Source organism: Carcharhinus amblyrhynchos, chromosome 9 (genome assembly GCF_965287045.1).
Source record: "Carcharhinus amblyrhynchos chromosome 9, sCarAmb.v2.hapA, whole genome shotgun sequence".
NCBI lineage: Eukaryota > Metazoa > Chordata > Chondrichthyes > Carcharhiniformes > Carcharhinidae > Carcharhinus > Carcharhinus amblyrhynchos.
In genome coordinates, this window is record NC_137332.1 from 4,895,942 (window position 1) to 4,910,407 (window position 14,466).

Consider the following 14,466-nt stretch of genomic DNA (forward strand, 5'->3'; position numbering starts at 1 on the left):
GATCAGAGGGTTAGACAGGGTGGATAGTGAGAGCCTTTTTCCTCGGATGGCAGTGGCTAACACAAGGGGACATAGCTTTAAATTAAGGGGTGGTAGTTATCGGACGGATGTCAGAGGTAGGTTCTTTACTCAGAGGGTAGTAAGGGTGTGGAATGCCCTGCCTGCAGCAGTTGTGGACTTGCCAACTTTAAGGGCATTCAAATGGTCAGTGGATAGGCATATGGATAACATTGGAATAGTTTAGGTTAGAGGGTCATTAGATTGGTTCCACTGGTCGGTGCAACATCGAGGGCCGAAGGGCCTGTGCTGCGCTGAAATGTTCTATGTTCTACAGCACATGGACTGAACCAGTTCAAGAAGGCGGCTCACCAGCACCTTCTCAAGGGGCAATTAAAGCTAAGCAATAGTTGCCTAGCTAGCGACACCCACATGCCGTGAAATAGTTTTCTAAAAGGAGGGTTGTCAGCTGGAGGGAAACAGACTGCAGGGAATTGGTAAAAGAACAGGAGGCGGCTGAGGGGAAAGGAATTGATCATGTCTGGTTCTAATCTTAAATGCATCATATGAAAGGGGTAATCAGTTCAGTAATATCATTCATTAAACACCCAAAGTGAAAAAAAGTTGCGGGGGTTATGGTGAGTGGGGACAGCTCCTTCAAAGAGCCAGCATAGCTATGATGGGCTGAATGGCTGCCTCTAAGTCATATGGTTTTATCATTCTATCAGAGAAAATCCATTGCAAACCTTCACACTTTATAGTATTTTGATTAAATATGTGGTTGTGACTCTATCAATACTAACTTCCTGTTAAATGAAAGGCTTCAACAAGCTCAGACCGCACTTTGTTATAATTTACAAAGATTCCAGTGATATTTTGTTTAACAGATTTCTGATTTCTTATTAATATTCAGCAATGCAAGCGAAGCAAAAAGATTCTGTGAAGAAAAGGAATGCCCGGTAAACTGGAAAGATGCAACTGAAAGCAACTGCTGCGTTTACCACGCAAACATTCACTCCTGTCCAATGGCATTCATGGTGCGTGCTGGTTTCATTTCATGGTCGGTCACTGAACGTTCAACCCCCACAAACTTCACCCATCTCTATCTCTATAACCTCCTGAAATCTCCGCCCTTCTCCAATTGCCAATTCTCATCGCTCAGCCACTGGAGGCCAGGCTACCTAATACCTAAACTCTGTCATTAGTCAAAACCTTCTGGCCATTTATGTCAGGCTGCCGCTGTGAGCGAGGACGGAGAGTTTGCTCAGGGAAATCTCTGCTCACTGTGGTGGGAAAGGAGAATCCCGCTGGGGTGAACAGCTGGAAAATTTCACCCATCATCTGTCCGAACCTTCCTGTTCCTCCATCTCCCTACAATCACACCTTAAAAACAACCTTTTGACTAAACTTTAGTTCACTTGTCCTCATCCAGGTGCAGTTTCTCAAAGCTGACTGTGGGCTTGGTCCTGTGCTGTACTTTCTTTTCTTCTTCCTTTGTTTATTTTAGTTTAGTTGGGTCACCATGTTTAGAGGGCTGAAGGACCTCCTCCTGGGTTGTACTTTTCTTTGTTCTCTGTGTTCTTCTAGAATCTGGAGTCCTCTGAAAACTGGACATTTTTAGACGGTGTCACGCATCAATTTTATTTGAGTGAAATTTGAAATAAATTTAACTGCATTGGTGTGGACTAGTTATCACTTTGTTTGAATATAAAAGTAGGGAGGTCTTGCTGCAGCTGTATAGGGCATTGGTGAGGCCGCAGCTGGAGTACTGTGTGCAGTTTTGGGCGCCGCACCTGCGCAAGGATATTTTGGCCCTGGAGGGAGTGCAGAGGAGGTTTACTAGGCTGATACCGGAGTTGAGGGGATTGAGCTATGAGGAGAGGCTGAATAAACTAGGCTTGTACTCGTTAGAGTTTAGAAGAATGAGGGGAGATCTCATTGAGACGTATAAGATGATGAATGGGATGGATAGGATAGAGGTGGAGAGACTCTTCCCGCTCAAAAAAGACAGTAGGACTAGGGGGCACAGCCTCAAGATAAAGGGGAGGCGGTTTAGAACGGAGTTGAGGAGGAACTTCTTCACTCAAAGGGTGGTGAATCTCTGGAATTCTCTGCCCGTTGAAGTGGTGGAGGCTGCCTCGCTAAATATTTTTAAGAAGCGGGTTGATGGGTTCTTGATAAGAGAGGGGATTAAGGGTTATGGGGAGAGGGCGGGAAAGTGGAACTGAGCCACAACAGATCAGCCATGATCTTATTGAATGGCGGGGCAGGCTCGAAGGGCTAGATGGCCTACTCCTGCTCCTATTTCTTATGTTCTTATGTTCTTATGCTTGCACAGTGGCTTATCCCACTCCCCAAGTGACACTGGACCCTCATGGTTAACCCTAGTTCCTCCTTTTTTCTGTGCTACATACCTCAATGACTCTATGACTCTACCCTGTATAGGTGGCACGGTGGCACAGTGGTTAGCGCTGCTGCTTCACAGCTCCAGGGACCTGGGTTCAATTCCCAGCTTGGGTCACTGTCTATGTAGAGTTTACATGTTCTCCTCGTGTCTGCGAGGGTTTCCTCCGGGTGCTCCAGTTCCCTCCCACAGTCCAAAGATGTGTGGATTAGGTTGATTGGCCATGCTAACATTGCCCCTTAGTGCCCTGAGATGCAAAGGTTAGAGGGATTAGCAGGTAAATATGTAGGGATATGGGTTAAGGCCTGGGTGGGATTGTGGTCGGTGCAGACTTGATGGGCCAAATGGCCTCTTTCTGCACTGTAAGGTTTCTATGATTTCTATTACCCAACTTGAGATCCAAACTTTGGCAGAACCTTGGTCCCAATGTTGATTGCTTTGCGACACTAATACCTGTAGCACCTTATCTTGGAACAGAATTTCTTTCTCTATTGTTTTCATGTTAGTCTGATTCAATGAGCAGTGTATGTCTGGCCTGTATTGACTTATTGCTGTATATGAACCAAACAAATTAACTCTGGCCCAAACAGTTGGCGGTGGTCAGTGCACATAGATTGGAAAAGTCGGGACTGTGTTCCTTGGAGAAAGAGAGAGAGGAGATTTGATTGAGGTGTTCAAAATCATGAAGGGTCTGGACAGAGTAGGTAGGGAGATTTGGGGTGGCACGGTGACACAGTGGTTAGCACTGCTGCCAGGGACCTAGGTTCAATTCTGGCCTTGGATCACTGTCAGTGGAGTTTGCACATTCTCCCCGTGTCTGTGTGGGTTTCCTCCCACAGTCTAAAGATGTGGGGGTTCTATTGATTGGCCATGCTAAATTGACCCTATTGTTAGGGGGATTAGCAGGGTAAATGTGTGGGGTTATGGGAATAGGGATCTGAGTGGGATTGTGGTCGGTGCAGACTCGATGGGCCGAATGTCTTCTTTCTGTACTGTAGGGATTCTATGAAACTGTGCAAATTGGGGGGTGGGTCAATAACTAGAGGATGCAGATCTAATATGATCGGCAAAATAAACAACAGCAACAGGAAGGAGGAAAGCTTCATTACCCAATGAGTGGATAGGATTTGGAATGAGTTGCCTGAGTGCGCGCTGGAGCAAACTTCAAATGAGATCTTCAGTAGGAAATGGATAAGCAGCTGAATTTGCAAGGCTGTGGGCAAAGGGCAGGGTAGTGGCATGAACAGAGTGACTGTTACAAAGAGCTGATATAGACATGCTGGGCCAGCCTGGGTCCCTGTGTGCTGTTACCATTCTGTGGCTCAGCCATTTCATGGCTCTCACAATCGGAATTTCCAATGTTATTTATTTCAGAAAGAAGGTGGCATCTGTGGTCCCTGGATTCCAGACGATGGGAAAATAGTTACGCACACTATTTCACAAGCAGGGAAGATGTCCCAACAAAACTGGACAAGTAAGGTACAGGTTTATGAGCAGTGGGGCTGTTCATGTTTAAACACAACACTTTCTGGCTGCTCAGTTATTGTACCTCAAGTGAATGCAGGAAAAATGGCAATTCTATCCAACACAGGCTCCTTTGGTGGGACAACTCAAGGGTTTTTAGGTTGAGGTGATGGATACCAGGCATCCCTCCTTCTGAGGCAATCCCTCAAATTCACGGATGGCTGGTTTCCTGGTCAGGTTAATGGGCTCAGAGATGGCTGGTAAGTCTGGTGCACGATCTGCAGACTCTGCCACCTGCGGGGAGGATGGTGGTCGAAGGGTTGGGAAGTTGGTTTGTTTGTGCACTCTTTTCAATCCCTCGACTTCACCTCTGCATCTTTCCGAGGAAGTCTCTCGGTGAACTTAGTGCTTCCCCAGGTGAAAGTTTTCCATTTTGGTTATTCACAGGTCAGGGACTCCCATGAGTTGGTGGATATGTTTAACCTTTTCATGGATGCTTGAAGAACATCCGGAAGGATTTCTGTTGTTCTCCTTCGAGTGACTATCAAGTAGAGTTGTTTCTTTGGGAGTTTAGAGTTAGGTGTAGAGATGACATTTTCCAGAGCTGTGTTTGAATGATTAACACCTGGATTCTGGGCATGTTGGCTCTGGGAGAGAGCGCTGTTGTGGGACTGCCTTTCTTGCCACCAGGTTTGGAGGATGTTGCACAGATATAAACTAAAGTGTATTTTTGCCTTTTGTTCTAAATGTTTCACAATGTAAGAAATAGAATCAGGACTAGAACGTGTGGCCCACTGAACCTGCTCCATCATTCAATATGATCATGTCTGCTCATGGGCCTCAACTCCATTTCCCCATTCATTCCCCAGGAATTATAGGCCGGTTAGTTTAACGTCTGTTGTAGGCAAAATGTTAGAATCTGTCATCAAGGAGGAAATAGCGAGGCATCTTGAGGGGAATTGCTTGATAGAGCAGACGCAGCACGGTTTCGTTAAGGGGAAGTCGTGTCTGACAAACTTACTGGAGTTCTATGAGGATGTGTCTAGGGCGGTGGATAGAGGAGAGCCGGTGGATGTGGTCTTTCTTGATTTTCAGAAGGCGTTTGATAAGGTACCTCACAAGAGGTTATTGCAGAAGGTCAGGGGGCATGGAGTTGGGGGTAGGGTGTTAGCGTGGATAGAGGACTGGTTGTCAAATAGGAGACAGAGAGTGGGGGTCAATGGGTGCTATTCGGATTGGCGGATGGTGACTAGTGGAGTGCCCCAGGGGTCGGTGCTGGGGCCTGAGCTATTTACCATTTATATAGATGATCTGGAGGAGGGAACCGAGTGTAGGGTGTCGAAATTTGCTGATGACACCAAGATTGGTGGAAAGGCAAATTGTGCGGAGGGTGTGGAAAGTCTACAGAAGGATCTAGATAGGCTGGGCGAATGGGCCAGGAAATGGCAAATGGAATTTAATGTTGGCAAGTGCGAGGTGGTCCACTTTGGTAGGAATAATGGTAGGAAGGACTATTACTTACGTGGAGAAAAACTGCAGCAGGCGACGGTGCAGAGGGACCTCGGGGTCCTTGTGCATGAGTCGCAAAAACCCAGCTTGCAGGTGCAGCAGGTGGTCAGGAAGGCGAATGGGATGCTGGCCTTCATAGCGAGGGGGATTGAATATAAAAGTAGGGAGGTCTTGCTACGGCTGTATAGGGCATTGGTGAGGCCGCAGCTGGAGTACTGTGTGCAGTTTTGGGCGCCGTACTTATGCAAGGATATTTTGGCCTTGGGGGGAGTGTAGAGGAGGTTTACTAGGCTGATGCCGGAGTTGAGGGGGTTGAGCTATGAGGAGAGGCTGAATAAACTAGGCTTGTTCTCGTTAGAGTTTAGAAGAATGAGGGGAGATCTCATTGAGATGTATAAGATGATGAATGGGATGGATAGGATAGAGGTGGAGAGACTCTTCCTGCTCAGAAAGGATAGTAGGACTAGGGGGCACAGACTCAAGATAAGGGGGGGGCGGTTTAGAACGGAGTTGAGGAGGAACTTCTTCACTCAAAGGGTGGTGAATCTCTGGAATTCTCTGCCCGTTGAAGTGGTGGAGGCTACCTCACTAAATATATTTAAGATGCGGGTTGGTGGGTTTTTGATAAGAGAGGGGATTAAGGGTTATGGGGAGAGGGCGGGAATGTGGAACTGAGTCACGACAGATCAGCCATGATCTTATTGAATGGCGGGGCAGGCTCGAAGGGCTAGTTGGCCTACTCCTGCTCCTATTTCTTATGTTCTTATGTTCTTATTTCCCTCAATTTCTGCCTCACAGTGCCCGGGACCCGGGTTCAATTCCAGCCTCGGGTCACTGTCTGTGTGGTTCGCACCTTCTCCCCGTGTCGGCGTGGGTTTTCTCTGGGTGCCCTGGTTTCCTCCTACAGTCCAAAGATGTGTAAGTTAGGTTGATTGGCCATGCCTAGTGTCAGGGTTGATGTCTGGAGTTACGGGAATAGGGCCTGGGTGGGATTGTGATTGGTGCAGACTCAAAGGGCTGAATGGCCTCCTTCTGCATTGTTGGGATTCTGTGGTCTACTGAACTGTTGTGGTCCTCCTATGGCAAAGATACCCACAAAATTCTACTGGTCTAAATATTAACAACTGCTTCTTTCCTCTGCACACTGTGTTTAGGTTGTCTTAGTCCATGTTGGAGTGACTTCACTAATTGCTCATGTGAAGGTGGGGCGTATGCACGCAGCATTAGAAGCGAAGACCATGGTACTCAGTGCACAAGGTAATGCTTTATTCAGTTTGTGCATCAGAGTAAATCACATAGATAAGCGATAATGAACGTATCGGTACTGTCCCCCATTGGAACAATGCTCAACACCTGAGAAATGGGAAGAACGAACACAAGATTGTCCTTTTTAATGAAGATTAATATAACCCTGAATCCAAATAGAACCAAAGACAGCCTTTAATCAGAGGGTGAATAGTTCTTGTAGTGGAAGGAGAAACTCCTATCAGCAATGCACCCTGTCCTGCCCACTTGGCATCTCCTGTTTTGGATTCCCAGTTTTAGGTTTTGTCCTTACTCCTTACAATGCACAATCTTATCCCTCCTTCTCTCCTTCCACAACTCTTTAGCTTCAGGTTGAGTGGCCAGTTCACCATTTTCCACCTCCTTCTGCACCATTGCCGATTTCAGCTAAACTCACTGCAGAGATTTATCTCATCGCAGCCTTGAAGCCGTGTGGCTAATCTGTGGAGTTTGATTTGCTTCTCAGCAAGGTCATCAATGACTACTGAAGATATCTGAAGGTCTTAATAACCTTTCTACTGAACAAACTCATCATCATTTTTCTGCTAATTTAGATTTTACTTGCTGATTTTTGAAGTTATTTTGTGGGTATTACTGGCTGGGCCAGCATTTATTGCCCATCCCTGATTGTCCTTGAGAATGCGGTTAAGAGACATCTGCGCTGCAGTGGGTCAGGAGTCACATATAGGCCAGACCTGGGGAGGTGATAGCCAAGTGATATTATCACTAAACTATTAATCTAGAAACTCAGCTAATGTTCTGGGGACCCGGGTTCGAATCCCGCCACAGCAGATAATGGAATTTGAATTCAATAAAAAATATCTGGAATTAAGAATCTACTAGTGACCGTGAAACCATTGTCGATTGTCAGAAAAACCCATCTGGTTCACTGACGTCCTTTAGGGAAGGAAATCTGCCATCCTTACCTGGTCTGGCCTACATGTGACTCCAGATCCACAGCAATGTGGTTGACTCTCAACTGCCCTCCAAGGGTAATTAGGGGTGGGCAATAAATGCTAGTCAGCCTGCGGCGCCTGTGTACCATGAGTGAATAAAAATAGACCAGTTTAGAAAGCAGATTTTCTTTCCTAAAGGACACTGCTCTTACATTTATGAGGTTTTTGTCGTTAGTCCGAATATTGTTCATTCAGGAGATAAAATTATCTCAAATGTAACAGGCCATTCAGCCCAACATGTCCATGCCGGTGTTTATACACTTCACGAGCCTCCTTTCATCCCTCTTAATCTCAATGTGGCATCACGCCCTTCTAATTCTTTCTCTCTCAAGTGTTTATCCAGCTTCCCCTTAAATGCTGCTCCATAATTCACATCAACCACACCTTGTTCCACATTCTCACCATTCTCTGGGTAAATTTGTTCCTGCTGAGTGATGAGTTATGATGAATGGGATGGATAGGATAGAGGTGGAAAGACTCTTCCCGCTCAAAAAAGACAGTAGGACTAGGGGGCACAGCCTCAAGATAAAGGGGGGGCGGTTCAGAACGGAGTTGAGGAGGAACTTCTTCACTCAAAGGGTGGTGAATCTCTGGAATTCTCTGCCCGTTGAAGTGGTGGAGGCTGCCTCGCTAAATATTTTTAAGAAGCGGGTTGATGGGTTTTTGATAAGAGAAGGGATTAAGGGTTATGGGGAGAGGGCGGGAAAGTGGAACTGAGCCACGACAGATCAGCCATGATCTTATTGAATGGCGGGGCAGGCTCGAAGGGCCAGATGGCCTACTTCTGCTCCTATTTCTTATGTTCTTATGTTCTTATGTTCTTATTCCCACCTGGGATTTACTGGTGACTGTCTAGTTTCTAGATATTTTCTAATTTGTCTCAACTAACAAGTGGAAACATCTTCTGTGGATAAGAAAGTATTTGTTGCAAGAGGAACCAAACCAGGCGACACGGTAGCACAGTGGTTAGCACTGTTGCCTCACGGCACCAGCGGCCTGGGTTTGATTCCGAGCTTGGGGAAATGTCTGGGTGGAGTTTGCACATTCTCCCTGTGTCTCCATGGGCTTCCTCCGGGTGCTCCAGTTTCCTCCCAAAGTCCAAAGATGTGCTGATTAGGTGCATTGGCCATGATAAATTGTCCCTTAGTATACCTGAATAGGCGCCGGAATGTGGCAACTAAGGGATTTTCACAGTAACTTCATTACAGTGTGAACGTAAGCCTACTTGTGACTAATAAATAAACTTTACTTTACCTCAAGCTTACAAAACAAAACAGCCATGGTAAATGCATGGGTTTTCAGGCATAGGGTGGGGGAGTGGAACTGGGTAAGGTGCTCTGTTGGAAAGTCGGTGCAGACTCGATGGGCCGAATGACCTCATTCTGCACTGTAAGGATTCTATAACTCTGAGGCCAGAATTACATCTATAAAAACTAGGAGTCATATTTGCAGAATTCACTTCCTGTAAGCCTCATAATTCCTTCCTGCACACATAGAGAGGTCCACTGACTTATCATTAAAAACACCATCAGAAATCTGCTAATATTTCAATATTGCTTTTTTATTTTATTCATTCGTGGGACATGGGCATCGCTGGCTGGCCAGTATTTATTGCCCATCCCTAGTTACCCTTGGAGGGCAGTTACGAGTCAACCATATTGCTGTAGCTCTGGATTTACATGTAGGCCAGACAGGGTAAGGATGGCAGATTTCTTTCCCTAAGGGACAATACTGATGTTAAATATATTGGCTGGAATTTTACCACCCCACCTGCCACAGGAGCAGGCGAGGGGCAGATCATGGGAAGGTTGACCTCGGGTAGGATTTTTCGGTTTTGGGATAAGCCAGGCTATAAAACCTCGCCTCTTAAATATTTTGAATAATTATTTCACATTAACTCCGGTTCTAAGTGGCACCTTCACATTATTACATTCGTGCTATCTATTAACAACACGAAATAAAAACTAAATTCTTCCAAACAGCATACCGTACAATAAGACGTGTTTTCTTTAACCTCATGCTGCATTAGTTTGTGATGACGGAGTTTGTGATGGGGACGAGCGATGTGATACCTGTCCTGCTGACTGTGGAGCCTGCCCCATGTCTATTGGAATCAAGGTTTCCATTGGCCTTCCAATTGCTCTGTTCTGTAGTGGGTTTATCCTCACGCTGGTGGTAGGTAACAATAATCTTCCATTTGTCTGTTTGATCGGGTAGACAAGAGCCAAATCCTCAAGTGTTTACATGTGTGTGTGGTTATACTGAAATGATGTGTACAAGGCATTGGTTTATCAGGGTGGGATTATTGATAGGGGAAACAACATCGCATGAGAGAAATTTGGTGTCATAATTTTTCACGCTATTTCTTCCTGGTTAAATTACCCTCTTGTGTCACCAAATCTCTTTTGTGTAATTTGCTTTAATTGTTTTCTGATGACATGAGACATGAAACTACTGTGACACCAGAGAATTCCTTCAAATGGTCCTTCGATTAAAGTTGCACACGCTTACTTTGTGTTAACTGTACACATGTCACATTATATCAGCTCAGTTTTGTCATGTTTAAAAGAATTCTATCCACAGTTATATTTATTGCCAGGATGTGGGCATTGTGGTTAGGCCAGCATTTATTACACATCTGCTTCAATTATCCAGCTTCACAGAACCCAGTGAATATTTCAGATGGTTGTTAAGGGCCAATAATTTTCTCATAAAGGACGAAGGTGAACCAGTTAGGATTCTTATTGACACCAGATTTTGTACATCTGAGTTCAAATTCACAAACTGGCAGAGTGTGATTACTATAATCTGGATTTGATTTTGATTTGATTTGATTTCATTCATTTATTATTTTCACGTATTATTATGCAGTGTAAAGTATTGTTTCTTGCGCACTATGCAGACAAAAGCATATCATTCATAGAGAAGGAAAGGAGAGGGTGCAGAATGCAGTGTTACAGACATAGCTAGGGTGCAGCGAAAGATCAACTTAGTGTCAGGTAGGTCCATTCAAAAATCTGATGGCAGCAGGGAAGGAGAATATCCCAGTGACAGATTTCCTCGCTTACTGCATCTACTATTGTTCAGAGTTGTTGTTTAATGTTTAGGCATTCTTTCTGCCAGGTCATTGAGTGTCTTTAAGACAGAGATAGATAGGTCTTTGATTAATAAGGGGATCAGGGGTTATGGGGAAAAGAAAGGAGAATGGAGATGAGAAAAATATCAGCGATGATTGAATGGTGGAGCAGACTGGAGTGGCCTAATTCTGCTCCTATGTCTTATGGTCTTTATAGAACAAGACTTGGCCTAACAGAGTTTAACTTTGGACCTTATTTGCCGTCCGACGGTTTTTAATTTTATTGTGTAAGGCTGCTCCCTGTGAGAGAGTGAAATACATTCAGCAGCACTGAACCATTTCAGAAGATGAACCAGCATCAACTCTGCGATTGACTTGTCAGAGACTCTCTGCTCTGGAAAAGGGGAACCTTACAGAAGTTTGTAAAATTATGGAGAAATCCAATCGGATAAACGCAGAGGCAAAGGTTCCAAATTTAAAATAGTCGCTGCTAAATCACGTATGGAATTGATGAGAGACTGTTGGGGATTTGGTGGGATTGTGACCACAAGGTAGTTGAGGATAAGAGGAAGGTGGATAAACACGTGAGGGAGAATAAAAAAGATGCGTTGATGGAGTGTGTTGAAAAGGAGTGGAAGGAGGCTCGGGGGGAACACAAACACTGACACAGACACGCTGAGCTAAATGACCTGTTGAAAGATCTGTGTGATTCTAGATATGGGTGAGATTTAGGCGGTGCAGCCTTCTCACTGGAGGAACTTCTGGCCAAATGAAAGGAAGGCTGTCTGAAGAAAGAACAGGGGAAACATCTTGCACAAAGGCAATGACAAATAAGCACATTGACACTCAGACTTTCCGTGGTTTAGATTGTGTGATGTGAAGTTGAATTCCTGCTCAATGTAGGATCACGGTGGAGAGTGGATATCTTCTCAGGGAAGAAGTGCAACTTGCACGTTAAGCCTGGATGGATAACAGCAGGAAGGGATTGGACTCATCTGCTTATTAATGCAGGGACATAACATCAGTTAGAAAAAAATTAAGTAAAATCTAAAGCAAGTATTTGTTGTTCATTGATTAGTGGAGATAGTGGAGTAGGGACAGAGGAGATGTCAGGGGTAAGTTTTTCACTCAGAGGGTGGTGGGTGAATGGAATCGGCAGCTGTCGGTGGTGGTAGAGGCAAATTCGATCGGGTTTTCAAGAGTCTTTTGGATGAGTACATGGGACTTAATAGAATTGAGGGTTATAGGTAAGCTTAGTAGTAGGTATGGATATCATCGGCGCAACTTATGGGCCGAAGGGCCTGTTTGTGCTGTAGTTTTTCTATGTTCTAATTGACTGGGGAGGCAATAGCGTAGTGGCATTGTCTCTGGACTAGTATCCAGAGATCCAGCGTAATGCTCTGGGGATGTGGAGGACACCACAGCAGATGGTAGAATTTGAATTCAATAAGAATCTGGATTTCACAATAATGATCCTGAAACCATCGTTGTTAAAAACCCAACTGGTTCACCAATATCCTTTAGGGAAGGAAATCTGCCGTGTTTACCCGGTCTGGCCTACTTGTGACTCCAGAGCCACAGCTCTCAGGAATGGCCAAGTGAGACACTCTGTTCAGGAATGGGCAACAAATATTGACCTTGCCAGTGTCACCCACATCTCATGAAAGAATAAGACAGATGGTGGCAGAGTGGTTAGCACTGCTGCCTCACAGGGACCCAGGTTCGATTCCCGGCTTGGGTCACTGTCTGTGTGGCTTTGGCACTTTCTCCCAGTGTCTGCGTGGGTTTCCTCCGGGTGCTCCGGTTTCCTCCCACAGTCCAAGGATGTGCGGGTTAGGTGGATTGGCCGTGCTAAATTGCCCCTTAGTGTCAGGGGGACTAGCTAGGGTAAATGCATGCGGTTATGGGGATAGGGCTTGGGTGGGATTGTGGCCAGTGCAGACTCAATGGGCCGAATGGCCTCTTTCTGCACTGTAGGATTTTATGATTCTAATAAAAATACTTAGCTGTGACTGTGGTGTCCAAGTGCGATTGTTAACAGCAAGCATCAACTTCTCACAGGACACAGATTTATTTTATAAAGAAAAGTTCACAAAGGAGGAGAGGAAAGGATAAAAGTCTGAAAGGAAGGGCTTTAAGGAGGGTGGTGATTGGTCAGGTGTCCAGTAGACAGGAGCACAGGGAATACAGCAACAGAAAATCAGGAGTAACCCGGAATAGGGAGTTCATGTGAGTATCTATAACTAGAAGTTAGAGACAGAGGGAGAGTGTGATGACTTCAGCAAGGTTAACGAGGTTGGCTTGCTAGAGTATGAACTACAGTGGCACAATGGATAACACATCTGACTACAGATCAGAAGATTCCAGGTTCGACTCCTGGCTGGCTCAATGTAAATTCCTGATCGAAAATCACAAACTCTCTGCTACTTTGGCGTGAGGGATAATGGTGAGCGTAGCTGCCTTCCAAGCAGTTGACCCATGTTTGAATCCTGGCCATTGCAATGATAATTTATTGCCAGCTGAAATAGCTCAGTTGGAGGAGTGCTAGACTGAAGATCTAAAGGTCCCTGGTTCAATCCTGGGTTTTGGCATGATCCCCTTGCTGGCTTTCTGTACTACCTACTAATTAGCACTACATTTTAAACGGGTGATTGACAGGGTCATCCATCCTGGCTGTCTGCCCCTTTACCGCGGCTACATTCACTGCCAGGTGTCCCTGGAGAGGGAGCATGCACTGTCCACAGCGCGCAATTGGCGCCTTCTGTGCCCGCTGGGCACCGCAGGGGCTGGAGTGTATTATAGACTCCGACAATCACATTTTAATTTGATGTTTTAAGCTTCCTTTTGACTTTGTTTTTTGTTTGGACTGTCCCCCCCTTCTCTCTGGGGAGCTGCCCCTTCTAATTTGTCCCTAAGTTAATTTGAGTTTATTTATTTGGTTAGTGTCAAAAGATGATTCCTAATTGATGTTTAAATCAGGGAATCTCATGCTCCTGATTTAAAGCAGGTATGTCAGATTCCCAGCCTGCATTTCGCCAGGAGCAACTGGAGAGCTAGCTCTGTAATAACTCCACGGAGGCAAAAGTCCCATCACCAAGTTACTTTATTTACACCATACACCGTAACGCAGATGGTCTAAGGTGAGCTCAGGGAGGACAGAAACCTACGGTGGAGCAGAAAGACAGAGAGTGAATGGCATGAAAGAATTAGATACAAACACAGGTTGCGATTCAAACAATAGATTAAGCATATTCTAACTGCTGCATCATTAGTTGACAGCTATCAATAATCTCTGCATTCAAACTGAATTTAATTCTAATAAATTTTTTCTTATGCTTTTCAGTGGCTGCAATACCAAAAGCAAAAGATGCTGTGGGATGAGAGCTGGATTATCAATCTGAAGGAAATTAAGATAGGTGGGTTCAGAGCGCTTTCAGAAATATTCCCCGGCATCGCTTCAATCCTCATTTCTGCTTCCAATTGTGTGTTACAGGGAGAGAGTTTATCCCGGGAGTTGGGAGCATTGTAACTGTCCAACAAGCCAGTGGAAATTCAATCCCAAGCCTGAAGACGGACGTTACGGGGAACACGTTCACTGCAAGCCACTCACACGAAAGGAGCTTTATCCAGACTGGAATTTTGTAAGTCCACAGTCCAGTCACGTCTTTACGTCAGTCTCTGTAATTGAAGGAATAGCTCAGCAAGATGACGTCGAGGCAGAAGAATATTGGAGCAAAGGGCTGAATGAACCCCTCCTACACACTAATATGATATCA

The 14,466-nt window shown here is 45.2% G+C and overlaps 1 protein-coding gene and 1 non-coding gene across 2 annotated transcripts in view; both read left to right on the top strand.

Annotated features, from left to right (window-relative positions):
• The window catches only part of LOC145348249 (atrial natriuretic peptide receptor 2-like), a 79,053-nt gene that overhangs the window by 12,278 nt on the left and 52,309 nt on the right, over nucleotides 1-14,466 (top strand). The window contains exons 4-10 of the mRNA XM_080196451.1: nucleotides 867-875; nucleotides 911-1,038; nucleotides 3,780-3,880; nucleotides 6,529-6,631; nucleotides 9,644-9,789; nucleotides 14,034-14,106; nucleotides 14,184-14,331. Of these exons, the coding sequence (XP_080052577.1) occupies nucleotides 867-875; nucleotides 911-1,038; nucleotides 3,780-3,880; nucleotides 6,529-6,631; nucleotides 9,644-9,789; nucleotides 14,034-14,106; nucleotides 14,184-14,331 (708 nt within the window). The remainder of the gene's footprint in view (nucleotides 1-866; nucleotides 876-910; nucleotides 1,039-3,779; nucleotides 3,881-6,528; nucleotides 6,632-9,643; nucleotides 9,790-14,033; nucleotides 14,107-14,183; nucleotides 14,332-14,466) is intronic.
• On the top strand, nucleotides 13,209-13,281 carry trnaf-gaa (transfer RNA phenylalanine (anticodon GAA)). Its single transcript has one exon. It is a non-coding gene; the product is annotated as a tRNA-Phe (tRNA).